The sequence below is a fragment of the Stenella coeruleoalba genome (assembly GCF_951394435.1).
Source record: "Stenella coeruleoalba genome assembly, chromosome: 7".
NCBI classification, from domain to species: domain Eukaryota; kingdom Metazoa; phylum Chordata; class Mammalia; order Artiodactyla; family Delphinidae; genus Stenella; species Stenella coeruleoalba.
In genome coordinates, this window is record NC_137153.1 from 18,234,514 (window position 1) to 18,247,712 (window position 13,199).

General features: G+C 35.2%; 1 protein-coding gene across 1 annotated transcript in view; it reads right to left on the bottom strand.

The window, feature by feature from the left end:
• FZD3 (frizzled class receptor 3) overlaps positions 1–13,199 on the bottom strand; it is an 89,462-nt gene that overhangs the window by 53,047 nt on the left and 23,216 nt on the right. Inside the window, exon 3 of the mRNA XM_079925496.1 lies at positions 5,604–5,800. Within this exon, the coding sequence (XP_079781622.1) occupies positions 5,604–5,800 (197 nt within the window). The remainder of the gene's footprint in view (positions 1–5,603; positions 5,801–13,199) is intronic.

The window sequence follows — 13,199 nt, forward strand, 5'->3', positions numbered from 1 at the left end:
CTTAAAAATAAGTGTTAAAAATCTTCCCTAATTGCATGGCCCAAAGTGTTTTGAGTTAGATTAGCACTAAAAATCCTTACAAGTGGCTTAGTTTTAGATCTTTTCTTCCCATTTAAAATTCACTCTCTGCTTACCATATTGGTTAATTAAAGTCCTCCTAAGGTCTCTAATGTCAACTAGTTCTTTCCTACCACTACTAATGTCTCTCCAATCCACTGCATTCTCTATTCCAGTTATTCTCAAACACTGACGTGCATGAGAAAAACTTAAGGTCATTTTAAAATACAAATTCTTGGTCCTCACCACCTCAAATCTTATTTCAGTATGCCTGTGTTAGGGCCAAAGAAATCTGCATTTTGACAATTTTCCAGACTTGAGAAAGCGTCATAACCATAGTACAGAAAAAACAGGGCTGTGCTGCAGACATACACTATTGAGAGTACTATTCTCATGAACTTCCTGCATCTTCAATTTTCCTGCCAGCATCAGTTTCTAAGCCTTCAGACTCCCCACCAACTAGATATTTAGCAGTTATATGCATCAAATAGTTTCCAAGAAACTATCACTGATATTAAGTTTGCCATATATATGTATAACCTTACACTGAAGCTGATTAATCTTTTATTTTCTAATACAAACCATTTTCTTCACAGGGCTTGGATTATAAAGCCAAATGACAGAAACTTACTGCATGCAGGCATTTACTGGAATTCTACAGTATGCCAGGGCTTTAACAGAAAAAGACCCCAAAACCCAGGATCTCTATCCTTGAGTCCAAAAGGAGGCAAAAACTTGTAAACACAACACAAAATACAGCAGTGTGATATATGAAGCAATCAAAACTTATATAAAATATAAAAATGATATAAAGAAGGATTAATTATTTCAGGGGAAGAGGTTATGAAAGACTTCATAGAGTAAGACCCTCAACACAGGATCTCTGAATCAGTATTTGCCAGTATTGGCAGTATGGCAATCAGTATTCTAGCAAGAAACGGGAACAAAGGCACGGAGGTTTGAACAGGGTGTGTTTAGCATTGCTGGGGCATTAGGAGTGCATGAATTGTGACAGGAGATAAGGTTTAGAGAGGTAAGCACATTCCAGAAATATATGTGCATGTGTATGTATGTATGTATGTATAAACATTGATATAAATATATCAATGGCTGTATCTGTATATCCAACTGCCAATTCACCATATACACACCCCTCACTCTTTAACCCTCCCAAAACCAAACTCTTGATTTCCACTCCTTAGTTTCTCCATTTCCACAAATGGTAATCCCATTCTTCTAGTCGCTCAGGCCAAAAACCTTACAGTCCTCCTTGAAATCCCTTCTCCCTCATATCCACCTCACAACCTACCAGCACTTCCTGTCATTCTACTTTGCGATGTTTCCAGAATCTGACCACTTTCCATTTCATCTACTGCGGCCACCCAGTCTGAGCCATTAGTACCTCATCCCTGGACTTCTGGAGTGGTTTCCAGTTTATCTCCAACTCCACACAAGAGCCAGAGTGAGCCTGTAAAGACATGTCACTCCTGTGTTCATGATCATGTCTCTTCTGCTCAAAATTCTAATGGCTTCCCTTCTCACTCAGTCAAATCCAAATTCCGTAAGAGAGCTCTAAAGACCCACCCCCAGTCCTTTTCTGATCTTATTTCCTTCTCTTCTCCCTTACTCACTTGGCTCCAGCCTCTTTGGTGTCCTGTGAATATACCAGCATGCTTCCACTTCAGAGCCTTTGCACTTGTTGCTCTGCTTCTTCTGCCTGGACTGTTCTTCCCTAGATATCTATATAACCTGTTCTCTCATTTCATTCAGATTCCTGTCTCACTGCCTCCTTATTGAAAAGGACTTCCTCAACATCTCCATAGAAAATAGAGTCCTTCTGCTTTCCCATATTGTATCACTATCACCTAACTCTATTCTTTCTTATTAACATTCATGACCATCTGACATTATCTATTTATTTATCTCCTACTACTACCACCACAACTAGAATTTTAGCTCCATAAGAACAGAGACTACGTTTTGTTCACTACTCACCTTCGCTATCTAGAATAGTGTCTAGCACACAGAAGACATCCAATTAATATTTGCTGAATTGATGATAAATTGAATAAATTTATCATATAGCCCTCATATAGTTGAATAAATATATTCATATAGCCCTCACCAAGTAATTAGAAAGATGACTAGAAGGAGTGTGGAAGACACTTGAGCTGGGCACAAATGAGAGCAGAGATATCAGTTGAGCCATAACTAAAACCAGATAAGGCAGTGAGAATGAGACAGCTATGAAATTATTTAGATAAAAGCAACAGAATTTATAACTGACTGGATGTGGGAGCTTAGGTCAATGAAGGAGGACTATGCCTTCAAGGAATAAAAAAAAAAATGAGCAAGGAGTAAAATCAATTTTCGACATGTTAAAATTGAGGTATTTGAGACAAATTCAGGTTACCAGTGGCTGCTGGATATGCAGATTTGGAACTTAGCAGAAAGACGCCAAGGCTACAGACTTAGACTTAGGATCCATCAGCATATGAATAAGAATTAAAATCAGTGAGATGGGATTATCCAGGGAAAGCATGCAGAATCAAAAAAAACAGGAACAGAACTCTAAGAAACACCAGAAAGAGGAAGAGGATGCAAGAAAATAAATTGAAAAGGACTGGTCTGAGATGTAGCAGACCACAACAGTTCACGCAAAATGGCCTAATGGATTTTCAGGAAAGGAGGACAGGCTAAGGTTGAGGGGAATACGGGTCAAATACAGAATAAAGGTGAAATATGGGTTTGAAATGAGTGACATAGATTTGGCATAAGTGCTGAGGAGAATGAACAGAAATTTTCTTGTTGACCAAATTGGAAACTGACCAAAGACAAAGAGCAAATAGAGTTGCTATGGTTTAAAATGTCTATCAATAGGAAAATGGATAAGCAAAATACAGTATATTTATACAATGGAAGACTACTCAGCAAGAAAAAGCACTACTGATGAACACAAGAACATATTAATGAGTCTTGAAAATAGAGCAAAGAAGGGCAATCTCAACCTGAGCAAAAGAAGAGTTACACAACAAGTACATATTGTATGACTCCATTTGTATGAAGTTCTAGAATAGACAAAGTAATTATTGATACTTTGGAAGGATGTTAAACAGTAGTTTCTTCCAGAGGATGGTATAGACAAGGATTGACCATCAAGGAGCATGAGGGCATGAGGTAATGGTAATGATGATGTTCTACATCTTTCTGAGGATTTGGCTTACTCAGGTGCAGGCACTTGTCAAAACTCAGATATCTTTAGATTTGTGCATTTCCTTGTAAAGTTTTAAACTGAAAGAAAAAACTGTAGACAAATGTTGAATTCTAGTTAGTGAAAGACCTGATAAAATATTTGTGAGGGCAATAACTGTTGTCTCTAATTTACTTTGAAATACAAAGAATAAGGTAGATTAATGGATCAATAGAGGGATGGACAAATGTGAAAAGCAAACATAATAAAACAATGGTAAAGATCTGGGGTAGTTAAAAAAAAAAGTTGCTATGGTTTAAATCATTAAATATGCAGCATAATTAATTTGTAAGAAATTAGTTGAGCTGGAGATCTGAACAAGTACAGTGGAAGGAATGAGTTGAAACTGCTAGCGAAAGTATTACTTTATGTGATGGACCACAAAGCTTAACCTAAGTAAGAAAATAAGTAAGATCAAGAAGGGAGCTATAAGGGGCGTGGGGGAGAACCCAAAAGTCTGAGGGTGTCCATGAAGTTGAAAAACAGGTACAGTAGGAACAAGGATATGAGAGATGTGGAAGAATGAAATGTTATTATGAAAGATTGGTTTGCCAGAATTTAAGTTAGACAATCCCAGGCAATACTGAGGACATAAAACAGATTTAACCCTATCAAAACAAATAAACATAGATCATAATGACACTTCTATACTTGTATAAAACTTATTAAAATAAAAAGACCACTAAACAATAGGAGTTAGATACAAAAAACATAAAATAGGGTTCCTGCCCAGGTAATTCATAACTGTTGTTATAAATACCAAGAAATCTACAAACTTCTGAAAGCGGGACTATAAATATTACCAGGTTTTGGGGAGAAAGTGGATGAAGGGTTTGATGGGGTAGATAAGAGAGTGTGTTAAATAGGTGGGAAATAGAGCAGACAAATATGAGAAAGCAAAATGCCAGTGAACTGACTACAAGTAACTAATACATGTTTTATTAAGTTCTTCCATCTGTCAAATGAGAGTAACAACATGTGCCTTTCACCTGTCTCCAAGGGCTACTGTCATATGATAAACAAATTAATTTTAAACATGAAGGAGAAAAAAGTGTTCTGTGCAGCACTGCCCATAATAGCAAAAACCTAGAAGTAACTTAAATGACCATCAGTAGGAGATGGCTAAATAACTATAGGATGGTAATACAATTGGCCATTATACAGCAATTAAGAGGAATGAACCAGAGTTACAGATATAAACACAGATACATGTAAAAAAAATTTAGTGTTGTTTATGGATATGTATATGTGTAGTAAGAGTATAAAAACAAAGATAGGAATGATTAACAACAAATTCAACATAATGATTATCTCATCTCTGGGGAGAGAAGAAGGAAATGCAATCAAGATGGGTACTAAGAAAGGAAACTTCAACTCTATCTGTACTGTTTTATTTCTTAAAAAAAGAAATCTGGGGACTTCCCTGGCAGTCCAGTGGTTAGGACTCGGTGCTCTCACTGACAGGGCCCTGGGTTCAATCCCTGGTTGGGGATCTAAGATCCTAAAAGTCATGTGGTGCAGCCAAAAAAAAAAAGGAAAATCTGAAACAAACATTGCAAAATAGTAAGATTGGACAAAGCTAGGTAATAAGAGTTATATAAGTGTTCATCTTATTCTTTATCCTTGAAACTCTAAGAATACAAAAGGCACAACATTATTATACAAGAAATACAGTATTACTACTGTATATGTTATTACTAATAATAATGTTCTCTCGTACCAATCTATAACACTGTCTGGTAAATATCCTCAAACCTTTAGGAAATGCTTACAATCTATATATTGGAAGTGATTTGAAAAGTATCTGACATTTTCTGGGTCTGGGTATATTAATACATGACAAAAACGGAACTGACAGGACTACTGTAGTCATTAACACATTTAAATCATAAAGATATTTGAGTCCCATTAAAATCATTAAACATATTTAATAATGAGGTAACAAATGATTATATTCTCTATATTTTCTAATTTTTTAATAAATGGCATTACTTTTATAACCAGAAAAAATCTGTAAGGGAGAGAAATCAACAAGCAATATCTTGATTATGTTTTTCTTAATTTGATTATTTAAAAAATTTCTTCATAGAATGTTTTTCTTTTCCCACCTTTTTCATTTAGTGCTTCCAAATTCCTAAGGAAATGAACAGCTCTGAGGCCATGAAACTGCTGTTCACAATTATGACTAATATACACACTTCAAAAAAGTTCTTAAAAACTGATGAACCAGAAGACAAATAATTTTAAATATACTGCAACATAAGTAATGGTCCATGAAAATCTATGATTTTCGCACCTACTGCATTCCATATCTTCAGGCCAAGGAACACCAAACATCTCCATGAGCTTCGAACACTCACTGTAAGCCCGTTGACAGAGCCTACGGCAGGGAAGTGTGACACGTCCGTATTCCATACAAATAGGAGCGTAGAGTGCACAAAGAAATGGCCGGAAATCCCGAGAACAATCCAAATTCACCATAGGGTGGAATGGCTAGGAGAAAGTTAAAATCAAATCATTAGATAAAGAGTTGCATACAAGTTAAAGTTTTCTACATATAATACGGCAATATTCTTTTTTTTTTTAATCTGTTTTAGAAGATTTCTGAAGGCAATTAAAATTTTCTAAAGGGGAGGGAGTTTGTTTTTTTCAACGAAACCCTCTTAGCCCTATCCCTGGAGATTCTGATTTGGTTAAGTATGAGGTGTATCCCAGAATCTATACATATTTTAATTGTTACAGGTGATATTAATGAAAAGGCCTGGCTGAGAACCATTAACAACAATATGATGCATTTTACATAGAAAAATCCACAAAAGATATGTGTCAAACGCTCAGAAGTGTGATTAGTGCTTGGTGATAGGATTACAAGAGATTTAAATTTTCTTCTTTTTATGTATTTCAATTTCTATATTTTCTTCAATTGACGTGTATCAATAGGAGAGAGAGGACAAGAAGTGAAAGGAAAGGGTGGGGGAGGAAGAGAAGTAGTTATACACAGCAGTACATATTTTGAGGGTGGGAGGTAGTAAGAGATCTCACTTTGGTCTTACATTTTCTTTTTCTTTGTACATTAAAAAAATTCTTTTTAAAAAACGGGAGTTCTTTCAACTCTGAAATCACATGATGTAAACAGAGCTCACAATGTTAAGCTGATATTAAGGAAACAAAAAGAAAAAACAGTGGCCCCAAACATAACACCATACTAAAATCATCATTATAACCATAGGAATAGATCAATTATCCCAAGAAATGTGCATCTAGGCTTTTGACTACCAAATATCTTTTCCACTTGTTTATATAACAGTTTCAGAGTCACTGCTGATTTTGAACTGATAACAGATGTTCTCACCACCAGGCCTTTCCATTAAGACTCAATCAACTTATTTCTACATCGATATAAAACATTTTCCAGAGTCCTTCTATACACAACACAGTCAGAAAACCAAGTCTCTTAAAGAAACTGGTGTCAAAGAAGTTAACTATAATGGATGTGATAACTGATACATAACGATAAACTATATGTGACTATCACTTCCAAGTATGAACAGGTAATTTGTGTTAAATCAATGTTTCCATCAAGAACAACTTCAAAATACAGGAAAGAAAGTTTTAAAAATACCTATTTAAAGCTATTAGAGAAGTAGTGAAGGAAAAGAACTAGACAGACCAAGAATCTAGAGAGCTCGGAAGCATGGAGTGGTGGCCTGATAAGTGCAGCCACTTTTCCAAGGAGGTATCTGTTGAATCTGGGTATAAGGCAAGAAGCTGAGAATCAAGCGTAGGCTGGTGCTAGAGAACCAAGAAAGCAGCAGAGCTCTGGTAGTCTTGCAAGACTAGAAATAATACATGTATATGTATAACTGAATCACTTTGCTATACACCTGAAACTAACACAACATTGTTAATCAACTATGCTCCAATTAAAAAAAAAAGACTACAGACAAAATGAGAAACAAAAGGAACAGATGGGTGAGAAGGGGAAGTACCTAGAATTGGGCCTGACAAAGAGCCAGTTTTCCCTTCAAGATATTTGAAAATTCTGAAGCTACACAGGGAAGGAGGCTAGGAAGCTAAGAAGAAAGCTCTGAAAAGCAGAGTGGAGATTTTGGAAGTTTTATCAGTATGAGGAAACATGAATTAGAGGTTCAAGTCTTGCCAGGGGAAGTGGGAAATGAACATACCACACTCTCAGCTGGAAGCCCCTGAGTGACTACACTTCAGTAGCAAGGGCAAATGACAGGGAGGCAGAGACCTATGAAAAATGAAACCCAGCCTCAACTCAGCTCAGTCCCTCACTGAATTAAGGTGATCAGCCCCCATTTATCTGCTAAGCAGAAGAAAGGGTGAGCTTTCTCTGGAGTAGTAATATAACATCATGTAGAAGCTCACCAATATTTTGTAATGTCTACTACTCAATAAAAAATACTAGGCATTCCAAGAGACAGGACCATATGACTGAAAAACAAAAGAAAAAATTACAGTGTTTTGGTAATCCCAGCTATTGGACTTAGTAGACAAGACTGTATATAAGAAATATGTTCAAGAAAATAAAAGATGAAGAATTCCAGAAAATTGGAATCTATCATAAGAGGAACCAAAGAGAAATTTTATAAGTGCAATACATAAATGCTGAAATTAAGAACTTATTAGATATGTCAGAAGATAGAACTGGAAGAATGGAAAACAAGGCAATAGGAAATATCCAAACAGAAGCACACAGATCAAAAAATACTGAAAAATACAGAAAAGAGCATAACAGACACGTAAAACACATGAAAAAAATCTAAAATATGCATAACTGAAACCTCAAAAGAGGAAAGAGGGAATGAGCAGAGGCAATATATTAAAAGATGATGGCCAAGGATTTGTCAAAACTGATTAAAGACAACAACCCACAGATTCAAAAAGTTCTGCAAATCCCCAGAAGAATAAATATAATTAAAAAAAGACACCTAAGCATATCTCATTTAAATTGCTGAAAACCAAAGAAAAACATCTTAAAAGCAGCCAGTGGGAAAAAAGACACCTTACCTTCAACAGAACAACTGTTGTTGGACTTTAGAATACTATAAAACAACAGAATGACTACTTAAAGAGCTGAGAGAAAACAACTGCTCACCATAACTCTATGGCCAGCAAAAATACCCTTTATAAGTGAAGGCAAAGTAAAGACATCTTCAGACAGACAAAAAACTGAGAAAACTAGTCACTAGCAAACCTGCACTAGAAGACAAAAGAAAAATAATCTAAGATGAAAATTCAAAAGGAATTAAAAGCAACAAAAGAGGTGAATATGTGGGAAAATATAAATATTCTCTGTATAAACAAACAATAATGGGGGCTTCCCTGGTGGCACAGTGGTTAAGAATCCGCCTGCCAATGTAGGGGACATGGGTTCGAGCCCTGGTCCAGGAAGATCCCACATGCTGCGGAGCAACTAAGCCCATGCACCACAACTGCTGAGCCTGCGCTCTGGAGTCTGCAAGCCACAACTACTGAAGCCTGTGAGCCTAGAGATCATGCTCTGCAACAAGAGAAGCCACTGCAATGAGAAGCCCGCGCACTGCAATGAGAAGTCTGTGCACCGCAATGAAGAATGGTCCCTGCTCACTGCAACTAGAAAAAGCCCGCATGCAGCAACAAAGACCCAACGCAGCCAAAAATAAATAAATAAATAAAATAATTTTTTAAAAAACCCAATGCAGAGACAAAAATATGAAAAGTTTAAAAAATAAACAAATGAAAATAATGTCTTAAAATACATACAAAATACATGTAAATTAATATGTGTAATAATAAAATGATAAAGATGGGGGTCAGAGGAAGACTAATGGGAGAGTGATCGAAGTTATTATTTTTACTATAATACTATAAGTCAAGGGTACATATAATTTCTAGGGTAAGCAATAAAAGAATGCACAACTAACAAGGTAATAAAGAGAAATAGAACAATACAAAAGAAGTCAAGACAGCAGAGAAAAAAGAATACAAAACAGTTTGGAAAAATTGAAATCAAGTAATAAGATAGTAGATATTAACCCAAGTACATCACTAATTGCATTATATATAAATGGCCTAAAGACTATGTAAAAGAGTAAAGTTGTTTGACTAGGTACAAATCAAATCAAAACAAAACAAAAAAAACCCTATGCCGTTTACAAAGACACGTTTTTCAATATAAGGATAGAGATAGGTTAAAACTAAAAAGACGGCAAACAATAAACAATGAAAGAACCAACCAAAAACAAGACTACACTTTATGACAAGGAGTGTTCCCAGAGATAAAGAAGGTCATTTCTTAAAGACAAAATAAAAGAATCAATTCACCATGACTAAAAAGTAAATCTAAACATATATGTACCACTTAACACAGCTTTAAATTATTTTAATAAAAAACAGAAGTAAAATGGGACATACACAAATCCACAATCAGAGTGAGTTTGATACACTTCTCTCAATAAGAAGAGTGAGACAAAAATTCTATGAGAATACAGAAAATCTAAACAAGTCAATTAGAAACTTGACCTAAACAACATATTTATAATCATGGCACCCAACAATGAGTGGAACCTATTTAACATACACATGGAATCTTTACCAAAACTGGCCATATTGTAAGTCCTAAAATAAGCCACAAAAAACTTCTTAGTACTAAAACCATTCAGACTGTTCTATGACTAAAATGGAATTAAGGTAGATATCAATTACAAAAAGAACCCTAGAAAATACCCAACTGTTTGGCTGTTTGGAAATTAGACAAAAAAACTTCTAAATAACTCATAATCAACAAAGGAAATCATAATTGAAATTTAAATTGTATATAATTATATATATTACATTTTAATGTTTATATATATGTATAATCTACATTTAGAATCAAGTAGTAAAGACAATAAGTAAAATGTCAGCAAAAGCTATACTCAGAGGAAATTTATAACCTGATATGCGTATGTCAGAAAATAAGAAAGCCTGAAAAACAACCAATGGTAAGCTCCATCTCAAGAAGCTGGAAAAAGAATGGCCAATCAAACCTAGAGAAAGTAGAAAAAAGGCAATAATTAGTAAAAGAGGAAAAAACCCACAAATTACCAATATCAGGAATGAAGGACAGAAAATTACTACAAATATAATGAGGATACTATAAATAATAAATTCGACATGTTAGGATGACATGAACTAATTCCTTGGAAAAAGATCACAATTTACCAAAAATCATAAAAGAAGAAATATAAAATCTAGTTTTCTATCAACATTTATGAAGAAATTTAAGCCACCATTAGAAACTATCCCCCCAAAAAAACTCCAAGCCAAGATGGTTTCACTAGAAAAAATTTATCAAACGTTTAAGGAAAAAGTTACAGCAATCATATACAAACTCTTCCCCAAAAAAGGAAACTTTCTCAACTCACAAAACCAGCATAATTTTTATAACAAAACCCAACAGGGACTATATAAGAAAGGAAAATCACATTTCATGACCATAGATGTAAAAATCATATCCCAAATTAGTAAATTAATCCAGAACAATATAAAAAAGAATAATATATCACACCAAATAAAGTTTTGTTCCAAGGATACAATGCTGGTTAACATTTGAAAAATCAGTTAATGCAATTAATGGCATTCACAGAAAAAGGGCAGGAAATCACACAATCTATTCAACAGAGGCAATAAAAGCATTTGATGAAATCCAACACCCATTTATTATGAAAACTCTTAACAGACTAGGAAGGGAATTTCCTCAATCCTATAGAAAGCATATACATCAAACCATAGCAAACCTCATACCTTGTAGTAAATGACTGAAAGCATCCCCTGAGATCAAAGATGAGGCAAAAGTACCTGTTATCACCTATTAAACACTGTATTGGAAGTCCTCGCTAGAGCATCAAGAAGAAATAAAAGGTAAAGGATTAGAAGGAAAGAAATACAGAGAGCAGTTCTTCTGGGTTCCCTTACCCTGCTGTTCTCCACCCAGGAGCCCCTTCCTAATAAAGTCTCTTGCTTTGTCAGGGAAAAAAAGAAAGAAAGAAAGAAAGAAGAAATAACTGTCATTATACACAGATGACATGTGCTCCAGTTACCAAATTTGTATCTCTGTTCCAAACTCACCCTTCAACACATGCTCTGTGATAATGGATGGGATTCCTTTCATCATTTCTTCTTTACATTGGACATGATTTTAAACTGTCTCAATAGTGTTGGAGAAATACTGCAGGATGAAGGGGGCTTCTCTTGTTGGTTGGGGCTGCTGCATAGTCAGCAGTGTAAATGTGAGGAAATCTATGCCCATGTGCCTAGAATGATCCTTCATCAACCTCACAGTCCCAGCCCAGCCTAGTAAACACCTTCCTGTAGCCCTCCCAAAATAGACACTGTAGGCTCAAGGCCTCCTGCCTGCAGCAGTGCCCTGACTCTCTCTATTTACCCAATAGTTGCCTATGCCCTGAAGGGTTGCGTCCTGCTTGCCTGGTAACTGTGGACCAGCTCTGGCCCAAGCAACCCTGTGATGTTCTCTGCTACCTAGTGAGCTGTAACTATATCCTGTACAACTAAGGTCTTAGCCTTGGGGTGGGGGCCCCTTCTAAGATTGTCCCTCAACCCTAGAGAACCCTGTAGAGCTCTCTATATATCTTATAATTATTCTTCTTTAATAGTTTATTAATTATTCATATTACACTTCCCTTGTTTAAATCACTGAGTGGTTCTGTCTCCTAATTGAACCAGACTAACAAAACATGGTTGTTACAAAGAAAATCTAAAGTAATCTATAAACCATCAAATAAATAAATTTAGAGTCACTGGATACAAAGTCAATATAGAAAAAAAAAATCAACTGTATTTCTACAGTTGATAGAAATATAACTGTAGTAAATACATTAAAAATAAACTTCAAAAAAAGCCAAAAGAAGAGGAAATTAAAAAACAATTCCATTTATAAGAGCATTAAAAAGAATAAGTACTTAGGAATAAATTTAACCAATGTGATGCAAAACAGAAAACTACAAAATACTGTTGAAAGAAATCAAAGAAGACCTAATAAACATAAAAAATTCCCATATTCATGGATTGGAAGACTTAATGTTGTTAAAATGGCAATACTCCATAAACTGATCTACAGATTCAATGTAGTCCCTTCAAAACTCCCAATGGCCTTTTTTTGCCAAAATGGAGAAGCGGATCCTGAAATTCATACGGAATGCAAGAAACTCCGAACAGTCAAAACAACCTTGAAAATAAAGAACAAAACGTTCCCACTTTAAAACTTATTACAAAGATATAGCAACCAAAACAGTATGGTACCAGCATAATGCTAGACATACAGACCAATGGAATACAACTGGGAATACAGAAATAAACCTTCACATGTGTGTCAATTAATTTTCACAAAGGTACCAAGACCACCTGGTACCTAAAGGTACCAATAGTCTCTTCAACAAATGGTGCTGAGACAACTGAGTATTCACATGCATAAGAATAAAATTGGCTGATTGCCTCACATCACATCCAAATTAACTCAAAATGGATCAAAGGCCTAAATGTAAGAGCAAAATCTATGAAACCTGTAGAAGAAAGCATAAGGGTAAATCTTCATGACCCTGGCTTTGTCAATGGTTTCTTAAACACCAAAAACACAAGCACAAAAGAAAAAATAAATTGGACTTCATCAAAAGTAAAAGCTCTTGTGTATTAAAGGACACTATCAGAAGCAGAGTGAACAAGACAATCCACACAGTGAAAAATATTTGCAAATCATATATCTGATAAGGGTCTAGTGTCCAGAATACATAAAGAATTCCTGTAACTCAAAAAAAAAAACCCCAATTTTTTAGATGGGCAAAAACACCTGAACAAACATTTCTCCAAAGGAGTCATGCAATGACCAAAT